Here is an 18,585-nt window from a genome sequence, read left to right as displayed (position 1 = left end):
ATCATTTTCCACTCTTACTGGCTGAATTTTACTTTAAGTATTTAAAAAGGAAGATTTGTTTTCACATCACACATATGATGAATATCCATATAATATTTAATACAGGTTTTTCAGAGAGAAAATTACCTTTTAATAAAGGTATTATGATGTGTAGTTTTCATAGACTCTTACAAATGTACTATTTAACAACTACTTTGGGGGGTTAATATACCAGCCCTAGAAAACAGCACCATATGTTCCAAGCTTTTGTCATTTCTTACAAATGTCAGGGAAAATAACACAAAAGCTAGATCCATTTGTACAGTATATTTGATGCCATAATTTTTAACATTCACTTAATGGACTCAGCCTTTGTGGCCTGATATTTCTTTTGCTTGCTAGCACCAAACCTTAAATAAGGTTCCTGACTAGATTACATTCATGCAGGTCTCATTTTAACGGAAATTAGAGAGATGGAAAAGATTGTAGGAAGAGACATTATAAAAACAGACCTCACAAGTCAAACCTAATAGTAAAACCATTCTCTTTCATGTAGACAACCATGAAAACAAATATCCTGTGAGCTAGAGATATATACTGTATCTTTCCAGCAGATCTTTATGCCATCTTGAAACAGATTTCCATAACTATATAATGTGACTACAGTTGATGAAGCAATGGTGCAAAGAAACAGGCTAATAAAGCATCACACTCCAGGAAACCAGATAAACAAGTTCATGATTTCTAATTGTATCAAGGGTAGAACAGCACTGGATATGAAGATAGAAACCCAGAGAGTCAGAGTAAACATTGTTTCTTCCAACATTAAAAATAAGCATTCATAAAAACAGCACCAACTCTTTTATTACAATAATCCTTTAGAACACATTCATGTTACTTGCTTAACTGATAGATAAGAACGCAAAAGAAGCTGTATGACTTTAAAATATAGTATAAAAATTATAACACTCTCGAAGAGATAAGAACATACCTGTAAGCAACTAAAAGAGCAATGAACAAGAAACTGAAATTTATGAGCAATCTGTTCAAAAAACTATCTCAGGTAGCACAACATATGAAACACATTTTCCCTGTGTTGTCAACCCTCTCCCTACCCCTCCTCCTGACCACAGAAGCTAGGTAAGAATATTCTCTATACAGAGACTAAAGTGCAAGAAAATTGGGCTAAGAATTTAATGTGGCCCAATGTTAAAGAAACATAATAATTTCAGAGCTATCCATAAGTCTCTATTTAGCGAAGATACAATTAGGATAGAGGATTCTATTGTTTGAAAAGTAGTAAGTCTCATTTCTTAGGAGTTAGTGGATTCCTGGATGCAATATGCAAGCTGAAGGATGTGCATATGCTGTGCATAAAGAGGAAAACAGTAAACCCCTTTGGGAAATTAGAAATCCTGCAGATTCCATCACTTCTAAGAAAATGTCTCCCTTCCTTCATAATGAATTGATTATATTTCCTCAGAATTATTGTTTGTTTTTCAGTGATGTACATTACAACCGTAAGTTGCTGATATGAGACAGAAACACCAAGAGAAGAATGAGAGGTTGTGTGTCTACCTCATGGTAGCAGAGAGATCTTGATAGGGACCCAAACTTGGATTGCCAAGCCTTAGTCTTGTAGATGAAGCTAAAGATTCCTGCTGTGAGATGTACTCTCAAGACTCAGTTATACAGACTTGGAAAATGCATTTTGACAATTACTAATTATCATGTTGGAACAAGAAAATAATCCTGTCGCCAAATAAACCCCTGGTCAGGTAAAATATGGTAACCCTAAGGTGGATGAAGGGGAAAATATTGTTATTCTTACTATGAAAAGCTGAAAAGGAATTCTCTCATGGAAGAGTAAGTAAAACCAAACACAAAACTAGGAACTTAAGTATGTCCCTATCAGTGTAGGGTTTAATATTTTTTCCACTTGTCTTAACCATGTTTAGCCAACAACATACAGAACTCTCCCATCTATTTAATTCCTTCCAGTTAGTCCTTAAACTTCATTAAACATTATATACACCTGTAATTACATAGTCATGTGCCAGTCATGTTGTAGAGAATTAAGAGAATCGACAGTAGACTGAAAGGACTGTTCCTTCTACCCCTCTTCCACTGAGGTCAGCATGCCAGTGATAGTCCCTAAATTCCAGACACTGACCACTATCTGACATACGAATCTAATTGCAGTTGAGAAAAATGGAAAGGAGCAAGCAACCAGTTGAAAGAGCAAACAGGATAGATTGACTTGGGAGGGGAAGTTAAACCAACCCTCCTTTTTTCCCAAGTATTCTAGAAAAAGATGACCCTGAAGGAAGAAGGAAGATATTAGGTTGTAGTGCTATGCTTTCATGTGCTTAAAAGAATTATGTCACTATATGTACAAAGTTTGTGCAGTCTTCCATGATTAGCTGCCTCAATACAATAGAATGATAAATGATTTCTTAGGATTAGATGTTTTTTCAAAGCATATGCATTTAGTTTTATTTTCATCAATACTCTCTCACTCAAAATATTTGAACAGGATTATAAAAAACATACACCGTTAGAAAATATAGATGAAGAAATTATGGTCAAATACAGATTAATATGATCAGAATGAAAGAAAAATTAGTACATAGAAACACAAGCAAAAAAGTTTTCAAGAATCATTACAGAGGGCTATAAAAATGGTTCTGAGTTTTCCAACAAAGAAGGGAAAATAGGATAAGTTGCAAGAATCATATTAAAACATAAACACCTTCTGGGGTGCCTGGGTGGCTCAGTTGGTTAAGCATCCAACTCTTGGTTTCGGCTCAGGTCATGATCTCATGGTTCATGGGTTCAAGCCCTACATGGGGCTCTGTGCTAACAGCATAGAGCCTGTTTGGGATTCTGTCTCCCTCTCTCTCTTCCCCTCCCCTGCTTGCTCTCTATCTCTCCCTCTCTCAAAAATAAATAAATAAACATTAAAAAAGTTTTTTAAAAATATATAAACACCTTCTTGTACAAGAGAAGAAAAGCCTTTTCTGAAACTGAGGCCTGTGAGAAACATCTCTTACAGATCTTTACAAAGAAGAAATAATATAAAGAACAGCACTCTATAATAAACATTATAGCAAGTCTCTTCCAGTGGTTCCTTAACCTTCAAGGAAACCCAGCACATCATGCTAATTCTTCAATCCATAAAGAACCCTTTTTGTTCCCATATAACCTATTTGTATTATTTAATAACCACCAGATAACAAGAACCAGCATATTATACTTATTTCTGTATATAGCTTAAAACTGTATCATTGCTATAGATATACAAGAATACATTCATAATTCGGTTATTATTTTGGTATTTCTAAAGTAAAGCAAAAGCATAATCTTCTTATGAACACCACAATGAAGATATCCAATATTTCCCTCACCTGTGATTCTTTCACGTTTTCAACAGTAAAGTTGAACCAGACTCGGAAGCGTGGATTACAGGTATCCGGCCTAATGAACAAGTCATACTCAAACTCAGAGACCTGGTTCACCCGTCCAAGGTTACCTGGTAATAAAAATTGAAAGAACTGTGTTTTAATAGATGTTCATGCAACTCAATAGCACATAAATTTGAATATTATGAGGTCTGAAAGCAATATTTGTCATCATTCAGTACTTGTAAGGTTCAGTATTCACAATCTACAAGGCTATCAATTCTGAATACAGCCCAGGATAAGAAGAACCTTCCAGCTAGTCCAGGCTGTGGTTCAAGCAGCTCTTCCAGTCCTTATCATCCAGCAGATCTATTTGTGTTACATAAGACATATTGTCATATTGGGATGTTCCATGGAACATGTGGCAAGCCCCAAAAAACCAAGTAAGAATCACAACAAAGCTTCAGTTTCCTATTTAGAAAAAAGGACAATAATAATTTATATATTTCATATTCAGCTTTATATAAATCACCTCTAGTATACTTGATCCTATTTAATTCTCACAACAATACTATACTGTTTGTACTACTTTGGGTAATTTCCAAACTTGTATCAGAACATGTTAAAGGTTGGGAATGCAAGCTGGTGCAGCCACTCTGGAACACAGTATGGAGGTTCCTCAAAAAACTCGAAATAGAACTACCCTACGACCCAGAAATTGCACTACTAGGCATTTATCCAAGGGATACAAGTGTGCTGTTTTGAAGAGACACATGCACCCCCATGTTTATAGCAGCACTACCAACAATAGCCAAAGTATGGAAAGAGCCCAAATATCCATCTATAGATGAATGGATAAAGAAGATGTGGTATTTACATACAATGGAGTATTACTCGGCAATCAAAAAGAATGAAATCTTGTCATTTGCAACTATGTGGATGGAACTGGAGGGTATTATGCTAAGTGAAATTAGTCAGTCAGAGAAAGACAAAAATCATATGACTTAACTCATATGAGGACCTTAAGAGATAAAACAAATGAACATAAAGGAAGGGAAACAAAAATAATATAAAAACAGGGAGGGGGACAAAACATAAGAGATTCATAAATATGGAGAACACACTGTGGGTTACGAGAGGGGATGTGGGAGGGGGGATAGGCTAAATGGGTAAGGGCCACTAAGGAATCTACTCCTGAAATCATTGTTGCACTATATGCTAACTAATTTGGATGTAAATTTAAAAAAATAAAAAATAAAACAAGTTAGAAAATTAAAAAAAAATGTAAAAGGATATGTAGCGTAACATTTTAAACAAAAATTGTAAGTTGTTCCCCCATAAGTATAGTAACGGTAAATTCACAAACAGTCATAAAATTAATTTCCATTTTCTCCAATAACAGAACACTTATATCAAAAATATAGGTTGCCAGAGGGGAGGTTGATGAGGGAGGGATGAAATAAATAAAGGTGATCAAGAATATATTTATCTTGCAGGGCCTGGGTGGCTCAGTCAGTTGAGCATCCAACTCTTGATTTCGGCTCAGGTCATGACCCCAGGGTCATGGGATTGAGTCCCGCATCAGGCTGTGCACTGAGCATGGAGCCTGCTTAAGATTCACTCTCTTTCTGCCCCTATTCCCTGCTCGCTCTCTCTCTCTCTCTCTCTCTAAAGTTAAAAAAGTCGGGGCGCCTGGGTGGCACAGTCGGTTAAGCGTCCGACTTCAGCTAGGTCACGATCTCGCGGTCCGGGAGTTCGAGCCCTGCGTCGGGCTCTGGGCTGATGGCTCGGAGCCTGGAGCCTGTTTCCGATTCTGTGTCTCCCTCTCTCTCTGCCCCTCCCCTGTTCATGCTCTGCCTCTCTCTGTCCCAAAAATAAATAAACGTTGAAAAAAAAATTTTTTTTAAAAAGTATATTTATCTTGATGAGCACTAATATATAGAATTGCTGAATCATTACACTGAACACAAAAAACTAATATAACACTGTATGTTAATTATACTTCAATTAAAAAAAAGAAAAAGAGAAAATGTATAAGCTTAGGTGTGACTTCCATTCATTATGTCTCTTCTCTTTGACTTCCATTCTAATGAGCAATGAATTGTCCATAAATTTCACAGTGGGATGGGATAAAAAATAAAAGCAAAGAATCTGGTGAATTCCCAAACCAGATAATCAACAGCTGAAGAAAAGTAAACATGACTATAGACAGCAATAAGGAAATTAAAGAAATCAGTATTGTATTGCACCTGAAGAGGACAGCAATATCCCACCTTAAAATAAGCTCTAGTGTGTCTTTCTCCAAAAGAATACTCAGAATTAAACTTTAACCTTAATACCACAGTTTTTAATTAATTCTTTTACTAGTTCTACTGGCACATTACTTATTTTACTGAGCACCAGTTGTGTTGTCACAGACGGCATACCAGCCTTGGAATCAGCAGATCTGAATTCTAGCTTAATTGACTGTCCAACAATAGGTAAATTACTTACCTTCTATAGGCTTCATCTACTAAATGAGAATATTGAGTTACCTAACCTTGAAGGTTCCTTTCAGCTGTACCATTCTTTGGCTGCCTGGATCTAGGATTAATCAGGCAGCGATCCCAGATAATAAGAAAATCCTCCCCTCAAAACCTTATCAATTAACCTTAGGGTAATTTTCTCTGCTCTCATTAAAATTTGGCCTGAGAATCCAGACTCAGTCCTCCTTTCACAACCAAAACAATCAGTAGCCTCCAATTAAGAATACATATATGGAAAACAAAACAAAACATGCACTGATAAGAAAGAACAAACATTAAATAAAACCAAACACTTTTATTTTAATTTTTGTAGTTTTAATTGTCTTCAGAATTCCCAAGGAGATTCCTCAGTTAAATTGTTATTTCAACTATTATCATCCAAAAATATATACTAAACCCTATGTTGTAGGGGGCAGAATACTTATTACATGATTGCATTGAACTTGCAATCAGAAGATCTAGGCTCAAGTTTTAGCTCTGCCACTTACTAAATGAACTTGGAAAATTTAGTTAACTTGTTCCAACCACTGTTTTCTCAACTATAAAGTAAGGGTTATATTAATAGAAATACGAATATTTACCTCTTGGTAATTAACATGAATATTAATTTTCAATTGAAAACATTTTCTGAACATTTCTACATACCACATACTGTCCAAAATGCTAGGTGTACTAACCTATTTAATTCTCACAACAACACCTGTGAGGTAAAAACCATTACTATCCCCATTTTACATATGAGAACAGCAAGGGACAAAGATATAAAATAACTTACCCAAAGTTATATAGCATGTAAGTAAGTAAGAGTCAGAGCTGGGATTTGAATTCCAGCAAAATGACTCTAATCACTGGACTAACCATTTCTCAACATAACATAGATGATTGGAAGAATACAGAGATAATATAAATTGAAAGCACGTTATAAGTTATAATGCTTAAAAAATTACTAACCTTAAAAAACAAAAAGTGAAAAAGAAACACTGTTTTTTGCCCTTTAAAAATCCCTGGTTGAAAAAATAAACATTAATGTAAACAAATTTCAACATTCAACGGAAAATCTGTTTTAATTCTATAACACTATAAATGAGTTTTAATAAATAATAACATGTCATAAAATTGCTGCCACATATGGTTTCTAATAACAAGACACCATTTGTGTCTAAAACCATACAGTTTCAAAATGATTTGACACCCTTTATATTATTAAAGTATCACCATGACCCCATGATGAGTAATTGAAACTTGGAAATGTTTAGTGCTTTGTTAAGTTCATGCTTTAAAGCACTAGGGCAAGACCTGGAAATAAAGACTTCTGACTCCATTGTTCTGTCCTTGTAATATACCATAGCCACAGTCAACACACTTATCCATCTACTGAATTAGTTATTAATTCAAAAATATGTTATGTTTGTAAAATAGAACAGCTGGTAAATCAAACATATAGTCTTTGCTTTCACTAAGTTTACAGTCTCAAATAATAATCATATAGTTTTTGATCTTCTGTAACTATTCCGTTGACTATTTTCACCAATATCTTCTCTGTGTATTTCATAAACAATTCTTTCCTCATGTTACCTGTAATATTTCAACAAAGTGTCAGTTTTTGACCTTCTGAACATGTCTATTTGTAAATAAACTGACAATGCCTCTAAATCATCTGGTTCCCTTCCACTTACATGAAAGGCAAGAAAAGATAGCAAACAAAATTTCAAATATATACATACATTTTTTTTAAATAGGCTTCACACCCAGTACAGAGCCCAGCACAGGACTTGAATTCAACTCATGACCTTGAGATCACGATCTGAGCTGAGATCAAGAGTCAGACACTTAAGTGACTGAGACACACATCCACCCCTAAAATGTAGATTTTAAATGCAAGGATGTCAGTAAATATGTTAAATACAAATGGACCAAATATGACAAATGAAGACAAAGATTTTTATTCTGGATGAAAAAATTAACTATATATTGCCTATAAAGACAACATTACATTTAAGAGCACAGGAAGACTAAATAGTAAAAGAGAAAAAAAAATTATACCAGGAAAGCACTCTGAAAAAGAAATCTAAGGTAGCTATGTTTATATCAGACAGGTAGGCTTTAAATCAAGAAATATTACTGTAAATTGCTCATGATGAAAACAAAACAAAAAACAGGGTAATTCCATCAAGAAGATATAAAAATCTTAGAGAAATGTACCTCTATTAATGAATCTCCAAAATACATAGGTAAAATTTGACAAAACAGAAGATAGAGACAAATTTAGAATTACAGTGAGAAATTTCAACATACCAAAAGCACAAGCAGAGAAAAACCAAGAAAATATTCAGAAATAATTAAGATAATTTGAAAATATAATTTAAAAGGCTACCTCATTTTAATATGAAACACTTGATATTTATAGAACTATATGTGTGTATATGTATTCCTTTCAAATGAACACGGTACATTTATCAAAATTGATCATTTTCTGGTTCATAAAGCAAGTCTCAACAAATTTCAAAGGAATTTATATGATATACATATGTACTCTTATCACAGTTATAATATTTTAAACTAACTTATAATAATACATAACAATCAATATTTGTTATAACTACAGCCATTCAAAAATAGAAACACATATATAGGCAAATACATCTGATAATCAATTATCTAAGCTTCCATTATAAAAAGTTTAAAAAACAGCAATACTTTAAAACCAAAAAAAGTATAAGAAGGGAATAATAAAGAAAAGATTAGAAAATCAAAGAAATTTTTAAATGTACTCTGCAGAAAATTTTAAATGTTACAAGTTGATTTTTGAAAAATACTTTTAATACTAACACACTCCAGCATTGCTCAACTAGGAAAAATAAAGAGAAAGAAAACACATATTATTAAAATGATAATTAAAAGCAAATATTACTGCATATCCTTTATACATCAAACAAACAAAAGAAAAAAGCAACAAATACACAGTGAACTATTTATGCCAATACACTGGAAAAATACATGAAATGCATAATTTCTTATAAAAAAACTTACAAAAAATCATCAACCCAAATAATCATATTAACAAAATAAAAACACACTCATGTTTATCAATACAAGCAGAAAAAGTATTTGATAAAAAAAACAACATCTTTGGCTCAGCTATGTTGGAGTAATGGTTAAGAGATTAGGTCCACTGAAAAGAATTAAAGCAGATAAAATATATGAAACAACTGATTTCAGTATTAGAAAACAATCAACATTACACACCTATCCCTGAGAAAAGAGACATTGACAAGATGAGCTAACTTTCTACCAGGAAAAAATTTTCCAACTATGGCAGGAAACCAGATCCCAATCTCACTAAAGAAATCCAATGAACCAAGTATACAAAAATCTAATTTGAGGCTGTTGAAGCAGATGAAATTTGTGAAACAGGTCAGCAAACAGGAGGAAACTATACATGGTGGTGGTGATGAGTAGGTAACCCAGAAAACTCTGAGATCATTTCCTATAAGTCTACAGCTCAGAGCCAGGCAGCACATGCACACAATGAAACCACATCCATTTTATCAAAGAGAACATACTACAGTGTTGAAAGAAAAACAGATATACTAGAGAAGTAACTATGCTGGGTAGTAGAGTATTGGGAGCCTAGTACAGCAAGAAATGAAAAACCTTTGACCCCACAGGCAGAAGACCCAGTTGAGATACCAGAAGAGGTCCACCTTAGCAATAAGAACCATGTTCTAAGGGAGAACTATTCTATATTTTGCTAATAAAATGGACAACCAAGCCCTGATAACATCTCCATAGGAGATAAAGTTTGGGCCAAGTGAGAAGAGTTTGGAAATGCCTATGGCTTCCACCAGATCTGCATCAATGAAATTTAAACCATGCATACGTAAATTTAAGGTAATCAGCCTTGAAGTAATACATAAATGAACTACCTTCTACAATGAACACTAATACACTCAAAAAGATAACAGAACGCACTCTCTAAAATATATCTTCCATTGTGTCCATTGTACAATCAAAAGTTAGTAGACATTCAAAGATACATATTGCCCATAATCAAAAGGATGGAGGGAAACAACTAATATAAATCCACAGAGATTAGTTGTACTATTTAGAAAAAAAAAAGCCCTTTAAACTCTTATAAATATTGTCAAAGAACAAAAACATGTTAATAGAATTAAAGAAAAATATAATTTTTATGTTTGAAAAACATGGAATTTCTAGAAAGAGAAATCCACAAGGACCAAATAAAAATTCTGTAAGTAAAAAGCACAATAACTGAAATGAAAAATTAAGTGTATGGACTTAACATTAGACTAGAGATGGTGAAAAGTCAATGAACTTGAAGATGGGTCAATAAAAAAATCATGTGATCTGAAGAAATGCGAGAAAGAAAACTGAAGAAAAATTAACTGGGGCCAAGGAACTTATTGAATAGTAACAAATGGCCTAACACACATGTAAAAGGAATCTCAGAAAAAGAGAATGAAGAGACAGAAGAAAAAAATGTTTTTAATAATCTCAGGAAACCTTATGCAGGATAGACAAAAAGAAAACTCAACCTAAGCATATAACAGTCAAAACTGAATAAAACCAAACAGAAATGGAAAATCTTAAAAGCAACCAGAAGAAAAACCATAAAAAAGGCGAACAACACTAAGAATAACCATTCACTTCTTTTTTTTTCCCTTCTAAAATTTTATTTAAATTCAAGTTAGTTAACATACAGTGTAGTATTGGTTTCAGGAGAAGAATTTAGTGATTCATCACTTACATATAACACCCAGTGCTCATCACAACAAATGCCCTCCTTAATGCCCATCATCCATATGGCCCATCCCCCTACTCATCTCATTCCAGCAGCCCTCAGTTTGTTTTCTACAGTTAAGAGTCTCTTATACTTTGCCTTCCTCTCTGTTTTTATCTTATTTTATTTTTCCTTCCCTTCCCCTATGTTCATCTATTTTATTTCCTAAATTCCACATATGAGTGAAATCATATGGTATTTGTTTTTCTCTGACTGAATAACCATTGACTTCTAAGAATAACCACTGATTTCTAAGAAAGGACATCTCTAAAGTAATGAAATGACAAAACTCTCAACCCAGATGTCAATATCCAATGAAAACATACTTTAAAATGAGGGTAAAATAAAACATTCTCAGATAAACAAAAGCTGAGAGAATTCATTACCTAGATTTGTACTACATAAAAAGCTAAAGATGAGAAAATATATCAGATAAAGCTCATACCAATAAGAATAAAAAATAGTAAATAAGTATATAATTTTAAAAGATTGTTTTTATTTGTCTCTTATTTTTCTTAAAGGTGATTGTTCAAAGTTTTAAAAATAACACCTTAGGGGCACCTGGGTGGCTCAGTCAGTTAAGCATCCGACTTCGGCTCAGGTCATGAGCCTGGAGCCTGCTTTAGATTCTGTGTCTCCCTCTCTGCTCCTCCCCCACTCACACTCTGTCTCTCTCTGTCTCTCAAAGATGAGTAAATGTTAAAAAAATAAATAAATAACATCTTAAGAGCAGATTACAAAGTATGTAAACGCAAAATGTATGACAAAATAGAAAAAAGAATTGAAATAATAAATAGAATTAGACTGATGTGAGGTAACTACACTTGTGAGGTGGAAAGAATGAAGTAGAAAGAATAAGCTTTGAGAAAAAATAAGTAGTAATTACAAGTTCAAGGTACCAAGTATGAAGTATTAAATTTGAAGTGGTAAAATAAGGATCCTAAAAAAGGGTCCAAGACATGAAAAAAAACACATATCAATAAGCAAAAGTAACCAATCTAAAAAGGCTACATATGGTATGATTCCAACCATATGAAATTCTAGAAAAGCAAAATTATGGAGACAACAAAAAGAGCAAAGGTTGGAAAGAGGAGAAATTAATAGGCAAGGAACAGAGCATATATAGGACAGTGAAAATACTCATGTATGAGTATAATGATGGATACATAGAATTATATATTTATCCAAACCAATAGAATATACAATACCAAGAATGAATCCTAATGTAAATTATGGACTTTGGGTGATTATAATGTGTCAATGTAGGTACATCAGTCATAACAAATATACCACTCTTGTGGGGGATATTGATAATGGGGGGCAGAAGATATTTAAGAAATCTCTGTACCTTCCCCTGAATTTTGTTATAAACCTAAATTACTCTAAAAATAAATTTTAAACAAAATATTTAAAAAAAATTTTTTTTCAACGTTTATTTATTTTTGGAACAGAGAGAGACAGAGCATGAACGGGGGAGGGGCAGAGAGAGAGGGAGACACAGAATCGGAAACAGGCTCCAGGCTCTGAGCCATCAGCCCAGAGCCTGACGCGGGGCTCGAACTCACGGACCGCGAGATCGTGACCTGGCTGAAGTTGGACGCTTAACCGACTGTGCCACCCAGGCGCCCCAAAATATTTTAAAAGTTTGATAAATTATAACTGAATATTTTTAGAGCAACTATTATATAAATATAAAATAGATTTACTAAGAATCTAATAAAAATATAGATACTAAAATGACTTTTTATTATGAAAACAGCAAAACAGCAACAAAGTAATAGAAACAGAAGAGGCAATAAGAAAATTAATAACAAAATAGTTCATTTAAGCCCAACATGTCAATAATTACATTAAACAGAACAGATATGTAAATAGAGCAAGCATTCCAATAAAAAGCAGACATTGCTAGATGGGAATAAAAAGTCCAAGCCAATAAGACACAAGTAGTCTAAAATTTCAATAATTTTTAAAAGGACTTAACATTTCCTTTTTCCACCTATGCAAAAAGAGTGATCTACACATAGACATATAGTCAAACTGTCAAAAGAAAAAGACAATAATCTTTAACTCAGCAACACAGAAGCAACTCATCATGTCCAAGCTTCCTCAATAAGATTAATAGCTGATTTATCACCAGAAATAATGGAGGTCAGAAGGCAGTGTAATAACACATACAAGAATTTGATAACTAGAAAAATATTCTTCAAAAAAATGACAAAGTTAAGAAATATTAAAAATGTACTCTATAAGAAATACCAAAGAATGTCTTTATGACTGAAATGAAAGAACATTAGGGCATAAAGGAAATCCACATGAAGAAACAAAAGAATCCACATAAAAACTGCATAATAAAAGACAATATAAACACTATTTTTGTAGATTTTTTGTTAATTTTTTTAATGTTTATTTATTTTTGAAGGAGAAAGAGAGAGACAGAGTGTGAATGGGGCGGGGCACAGACAGACACATAGAATCTGAAGCAGACTCCAGGCTCTGAGCCAACAGCACAGAGCCTGACATGGGGCTTGAGCCCACAGACTATGAAATCATGACCAGAGCCAAAGTGGAACGCCCAATCAACTCAGCCACCCAGGTGTCCCTGTAGATTTTTCTTCTCCGACTTATATAGAAGACAACCACATAAAGCAATCATAATAAATCTGTATCAAGTATACATAATGTATCCATTTATAATATATATAACAATAAATAATATAAGTATAATATTGAAATTAATTAAGTTGGTATTATTTCAAACTACACTGCTATCAATTAAATTAAGTTCACTGTAATCCTCAGGGCAAATAAGGAAAGAAATTTTAAAATACAGTAAAATAAAAAACAATATATAGTAAAACCAGTAAGAAGGGAATTAAAACTATACATTAGATAATATCTATTTAACACAAAAGAAGGCAATAATGGAAGAATGAATGGGAGAAAGGTATGAAACATATTGGAAGTAGCAGCAAAATAATCTTAGCTTCTCAATAATTACAATAGATGGAAAAAGCATAAACGCTCTAGTTAAAAGGCAGAAAATGTCAGAATGGATTTTTTTTTTTAATAAATTTTTTTTTCAACGTTTATTTATTTTTGGGACAGAGAGAGACAGAGCATGAACGGGCAAAGGGGCAGAGAGAGAGGGAGACACAGAATCGGAAACAGGCTCCAGGCTCTGAGCCATCAGCCCAGAGCCTGACACGGGGCTCGAACTCCCGGACCGCGAGATCGTGACCTGGCTGAAGTCGGACGCTTAACCGACTGCGCCACCCAGGCGCCCCAGAATGGATTTTTTTAATGAACCATCCAAATGCTGTCTACAAGAGATGCACTCCAGAAATAAACTCACATCTAGAAGGAAGGAAAATGATAAACATACCAAACACAACAAAAGAAACCGGGAATACTTATACTAACACCAGAAAAATCAACTTTAAGACAAAAGTTGTTACAGACAAAAGAAGATATTTCATAATGACAAAAGAGCAATTCATTAAGAAGACATAACAAGTACAAATATAAATGTACCCAAGAAGAGAGTCCCAAAATAAATAAAGCAAAAAACACGCAGAATTAAATATTTTTTTATATTAATTTTTCATTTGGGGAAGAGGTCACTGTCTTAAACAACATGTGGGAATTAAAAACCCAAAAACATAGCTTAAAGCCACAGTTACAAATTTTAGGAAGACCATCTTATCTGCTCTTATATTGAAAAGATCACAAGCCTCAAATTTACACAGACATAGATTTGAATCCTAATTCCACTGCTTACTAGTTTTAAAGCTTTTGGCAAACCTAACTACTCTTGACCTCAGTTTTCTCAGCTGTCAAAGATAAAATATTTTATTTGTAGTATTATTATCAAGTTTAAATGAGATTATGTACATAAATTACATAGCCAATGCTTAAGCGGAAAAATATTGGAGTCATCCTTGAGTCTTAATTTCATACTTAATAACTACTTAAACTCATCAAAGAATCCTTACAAATATATCTGCAACCCAAGCACTTTTCATTACTTCCTCAGGTATCACTTTGATCCAAGCCACTATATTCTCCACCTGGATTGTTTCTAACTGGTCCCCCTGTCTGCCCCCCTATATTCTATTCTCAACACAATAGCCAAAGTAATCTTTCCAAAACATAAAACAGATAATATCACATCTTGTTCAAAAAGCCTTTAAGAGGTTTAGCACTTATTTCAGAATAAACCCAAAGTTTTTAAAACTGTCTACCTTTCACCGGTCTGATTTTTCTTCCTACTATTCTCACACTACTTGGTCTCCTTACTATTGCTCTTATTTGTCAGTCACACCCCAGCTTTAAGGATTGTCAGTGGCTACTCCCTCTTCCTAAACTTCTCTTTTCCCACATTTTCACATGGAGAACTCTCCAATGTTGTTCAAGTTATTGCTCAAATCTCCCTTGTTAAATGAGGTCAGGGTGACCACCGCATTTAATATTGAAAAACACTCTTTTCCCACATTCCTGATTCATCTCACCTACTCTAAATTTTCTCACAGAACTCACCATATTCAAGTATACCATAAAAATTACTTATTTTCTTGAGTATTGATTATTTTTGTCCCCTCTGGTAAGAATGTAAGCTCAGGAATATTTTTCTGTTCTGTTTACTGTTGTATCCTCAGCACTAGTATGTAGCCCTAACTAAACACTCAATAAATTTTATATGTTCAACACATGTATAAACAAAAGAAAATTCCAAATTGTTAAGTAATACAAATGGCAGTTATTATGGCAACATTTTGAAGGTCTATCCTAGTGCAGCCCTCATGTTGCACACCAGGAATACAAATACGATAAGTATTTGTCTTCATGGAGTTGATAATCAAGCTGGAGCAATAATCACACAAATGGATCATTTCAATCCAAGCATAAAGTGCTATGATGGAGAAATTCCCAAAGGTTGCTGTGCAAAAGTGAGTTATTGTTATATCTACAATAGAGAAACATAAACTGGTCAAAAATAAAGCCATAAAAATCCCCCATAATGGATCTTTAAAACTGTGAAATTTATTTTATTTTTCTGTGTTTGTCCACTGAAAGTTATCCTGAGATAAGTCAACATAAATAGCATTTATACTTGCCCTTAAAATGTTGGCTTATTTTCTTTATATAAAACTCATGTTATACATTTTATTTGATTTTTCAGAATGAGGTACTTATTTTCCTTCCTTATTTTGGCTGTATTTTCTTATTTTTTCCAAGAATATCAGGAAGCTATCCAAAGTCCCCCCCCCCCCGCAAAAAAAATCTCTCTTTACAGAGAAATATGGAAGCCCTCTGTTTTCAAAAAAGAAAAAAACTATATGCAAAAAATGCATTTCTCTGCTTTCTAAAGGACTCTGTTTATCAGGTTTTTCCTTTAAATCTTTTATCTTACACAAGAAATTTTAAACTGAAAGTTATCTAAAGTTATCTAGGAAGTAGACAAGGACCAACATATAACTATATTCTAAATTAAAATGTCCATCGGAACTGGTGAATTGAGATTCAAGATGCTTACAAGTAACCCTCTGCACTTTCTTTCAGTTACATGATTCTCTGAAAGAAGAAAGCCCATATCATACAAGTGAGTAACACTGAAATACGAAATAAAGATGAGGAGACCCTGAAGATAGAGAAAAAACTTATTATGCTGGAAAGTTAACAAAAGTCAAATGACTTTCTGATATTGCCTGATCTATAAATTCTAAAACCTCACCTTCTACAGAAAAGTAACTGTACTGATTTACCTAGTTGGGTGCATAAGATCTTATAAGAAAACAAAGTGCTCATCCATGAGAGAGGACCTCTTTCTGGATATCATTTAGAGATCTGCATAGGGCAATTCTCCAAATGGTGACTGTTTCCCTCAGGGAGTTATTCTCCCTTTCCTAAGTAAATCCACTTCTTCCTGGGAACAAGGAAGTGGATTTGTGATGTTGGCCCACCATTTAAAAAAAAAAAGAGAGACTCTTAAAGCTTTGCATTTGCCTGATCAAAAGACTAGGAAGACAAAAGGACAGAAATCAATGCAGTCATATCACTGTTATATTGCAGAATCTATGTTTAATCAAAAACGCAGAATCATAATTAGCCCCTTTCCAACAAAGGCTGAAAGGAAGAAAAAACTTGAAAAATGCACAGTTATTGCATGAATATCCTAAAAAATACACTCTCTATAAGGACAAAACTAAAAGAAATACTGAGTCCAGCAAGAAGTACATTCAAACACAACAGTGTAATACATTTTGGCTACCAAAGGAAGCTAAAGAACTCTTGTGTCCCTTTGGTTCAATCACTAAGTATTTATTAAGCACTTGCTATGTAGCAGAGATTTTGTTACTCACTATAGATTCTAATTTTTTTATTAATTTTTTTAATGTTTACTTTTTTAAGAGAGAGAGAGTGGCGCCTGGGTGGCTCAGTCGGTTGAGCGACCGACTTCGACTCAGGTCATGATCTCACGGTTTGTGAGTTCAAGCCCCGCGTGGGGCTCTGTGCTGCCAGCTCAGAGCCTGGAGCCTGCTTCTGATTCTGTCTCCCTCTCTCTCTGACCCTCCCCCACTCATGCTCTGTCTCTCTCTGCCTCAGAAATAAATAAACATTAAAAAAAATTTTTTTTAAAAAGAGAGAGAGACAGAGTGCAAGCAGGGGAGTGGCAGAGAGACACACACAGAATCTGACGCAGGCTCCAGGCTCTAAGCTGTCAACACAAAGCCCAATGCAGGGCTCAGACTCAAGAACCATGAGATCATGACCTGAGCCAAAGTCAGATGCTTAACCAACTGAGCCACCCAGGTGCCCCTACAGATTCTAATTTTTTAGTATGGAATAGTGATTAGAAGCACAGACTCTGGAATAAGACTGCCTGGATTCATAGCTCTATTCCTGACTAGCTGTGTGTCCTTAGACTAAAAACTGTGCCTCAAATGTTCCAATCGTAAACTCATAAAGTTGTTGTAAGGATTAAATGAGATGACACAAGCAGAAGGTTGAGAATATTTCCTGGTGCACAGAAATAGTGAACTGGGGGGGCGCCTGGGTGGCGCAGTCGGTTAAGCGTCCGACTTCAGCCAGGTCACGATCTCGCGGTCGGTGAGTTCGAGCCCCGCGTCAGGCTCTGGGCTGATGGCTCACAGCCTGGAGCCTGTTTCCGATTCTGTGTCTCCCTCTCTCTCTGCCCCTCCCCCGTTCATGCTCTGTCTCTCTCTGTCCCAAAAATAAATAAACGTTGAAAACAAAATTAAAAAAAAAAAAAAAGAAATAGTGAACTGGAATAAAAGAGGCTATCAATTAATTGAGGGAAACTAAAAAATAAGTAGTTATTATAAAACAGCTTAAGATTCATAGTCAAAATATGCAAAATGTGTTATAGGGACATAGAGGTGAAAAGTCTAACCCTGCTTGAGGTTGCAAGGCTCGCAAAGGGTCAACAGAAGTGACACTGGAGTTACACTTGAAGGAGGAACAGGACTCTTCCAGATGTCAAGTGGGAGAAAGCAGAAAGAACATTATGTAGGAGGAGAGCCTGAGTGGCTCAGTCACTCAAACATCCACCTTTGGTTCAGGTCATGATCTCGTGGTTCATGCAAGCCTGGAGCCTGCTTCAGATTCTTTGTCTCCCTCTCTCTGTTCCTCCCCTGTTCACACTCTCTCTCTCTCAAAAATCAATAAACATTAAAAATTAAAAAAAAAAAAAAAAGGAACATTATGTAGAAGAGTACAGAGCAATAAGACAGGAAGGCTAGGCCATGGAATTGCCAATATGACCAGGGTGCAAAAATGCAAGGAGAACCAGGACATCAGGTTGAAGAGGTAAGATTAGGGTAAGGAAATGGGGGCCATTGGAGGATTTTCAGTAAAAGGA

At 34.5% G+C, this 18,585-nt stretch overlaps 1 protein-coding gene across 4 annotated transcripts in view; it reads right to left on the bottom strand.

Moving 5' to 3' along the window:
- The window catches only part of LOC125172450 (BEN domain-containing protein 5), a 1,495,630-nt gene that overhangs the window by 1,190,473 nt on the left and 286,572 nt on the right, over window positions 1-18,585 (bottom strand). For all 4 annotated transcript variants that reach the window (XM_047870552.1, XM_047870553.1, XM_047870551.1 and 1 more), the window contains one exon: window positions 3,387-3,511. In XM_047870552.1, coding sequence (XP_047726508.1) covers window positions 3,387-3,511 — 125 coding nt within the window. The remainder of the gene's footprint in view (window positions 1-3,386; window positions 3,512-18,585) is intronic.

This window comes from Prionailurus viverrinus, chromosome C1, assembly GCF_022837055.1.
Source record: "Prionailurus viverrinus isolate Anna chromosome C1, UM_Priviv_1.0, whole genome shotgun sequence".
NCBI lineage: Eukaryota > Metazoa > Chordata > Mammalia > Carnivora > Felidae > Prionailurus > Prionailurus viverrinus.
The sequence above is the reverse complement of the archived record's forward strand: the minus strand, read 5'-3'. Positions and strand labels throughout refer to the sequence as shown.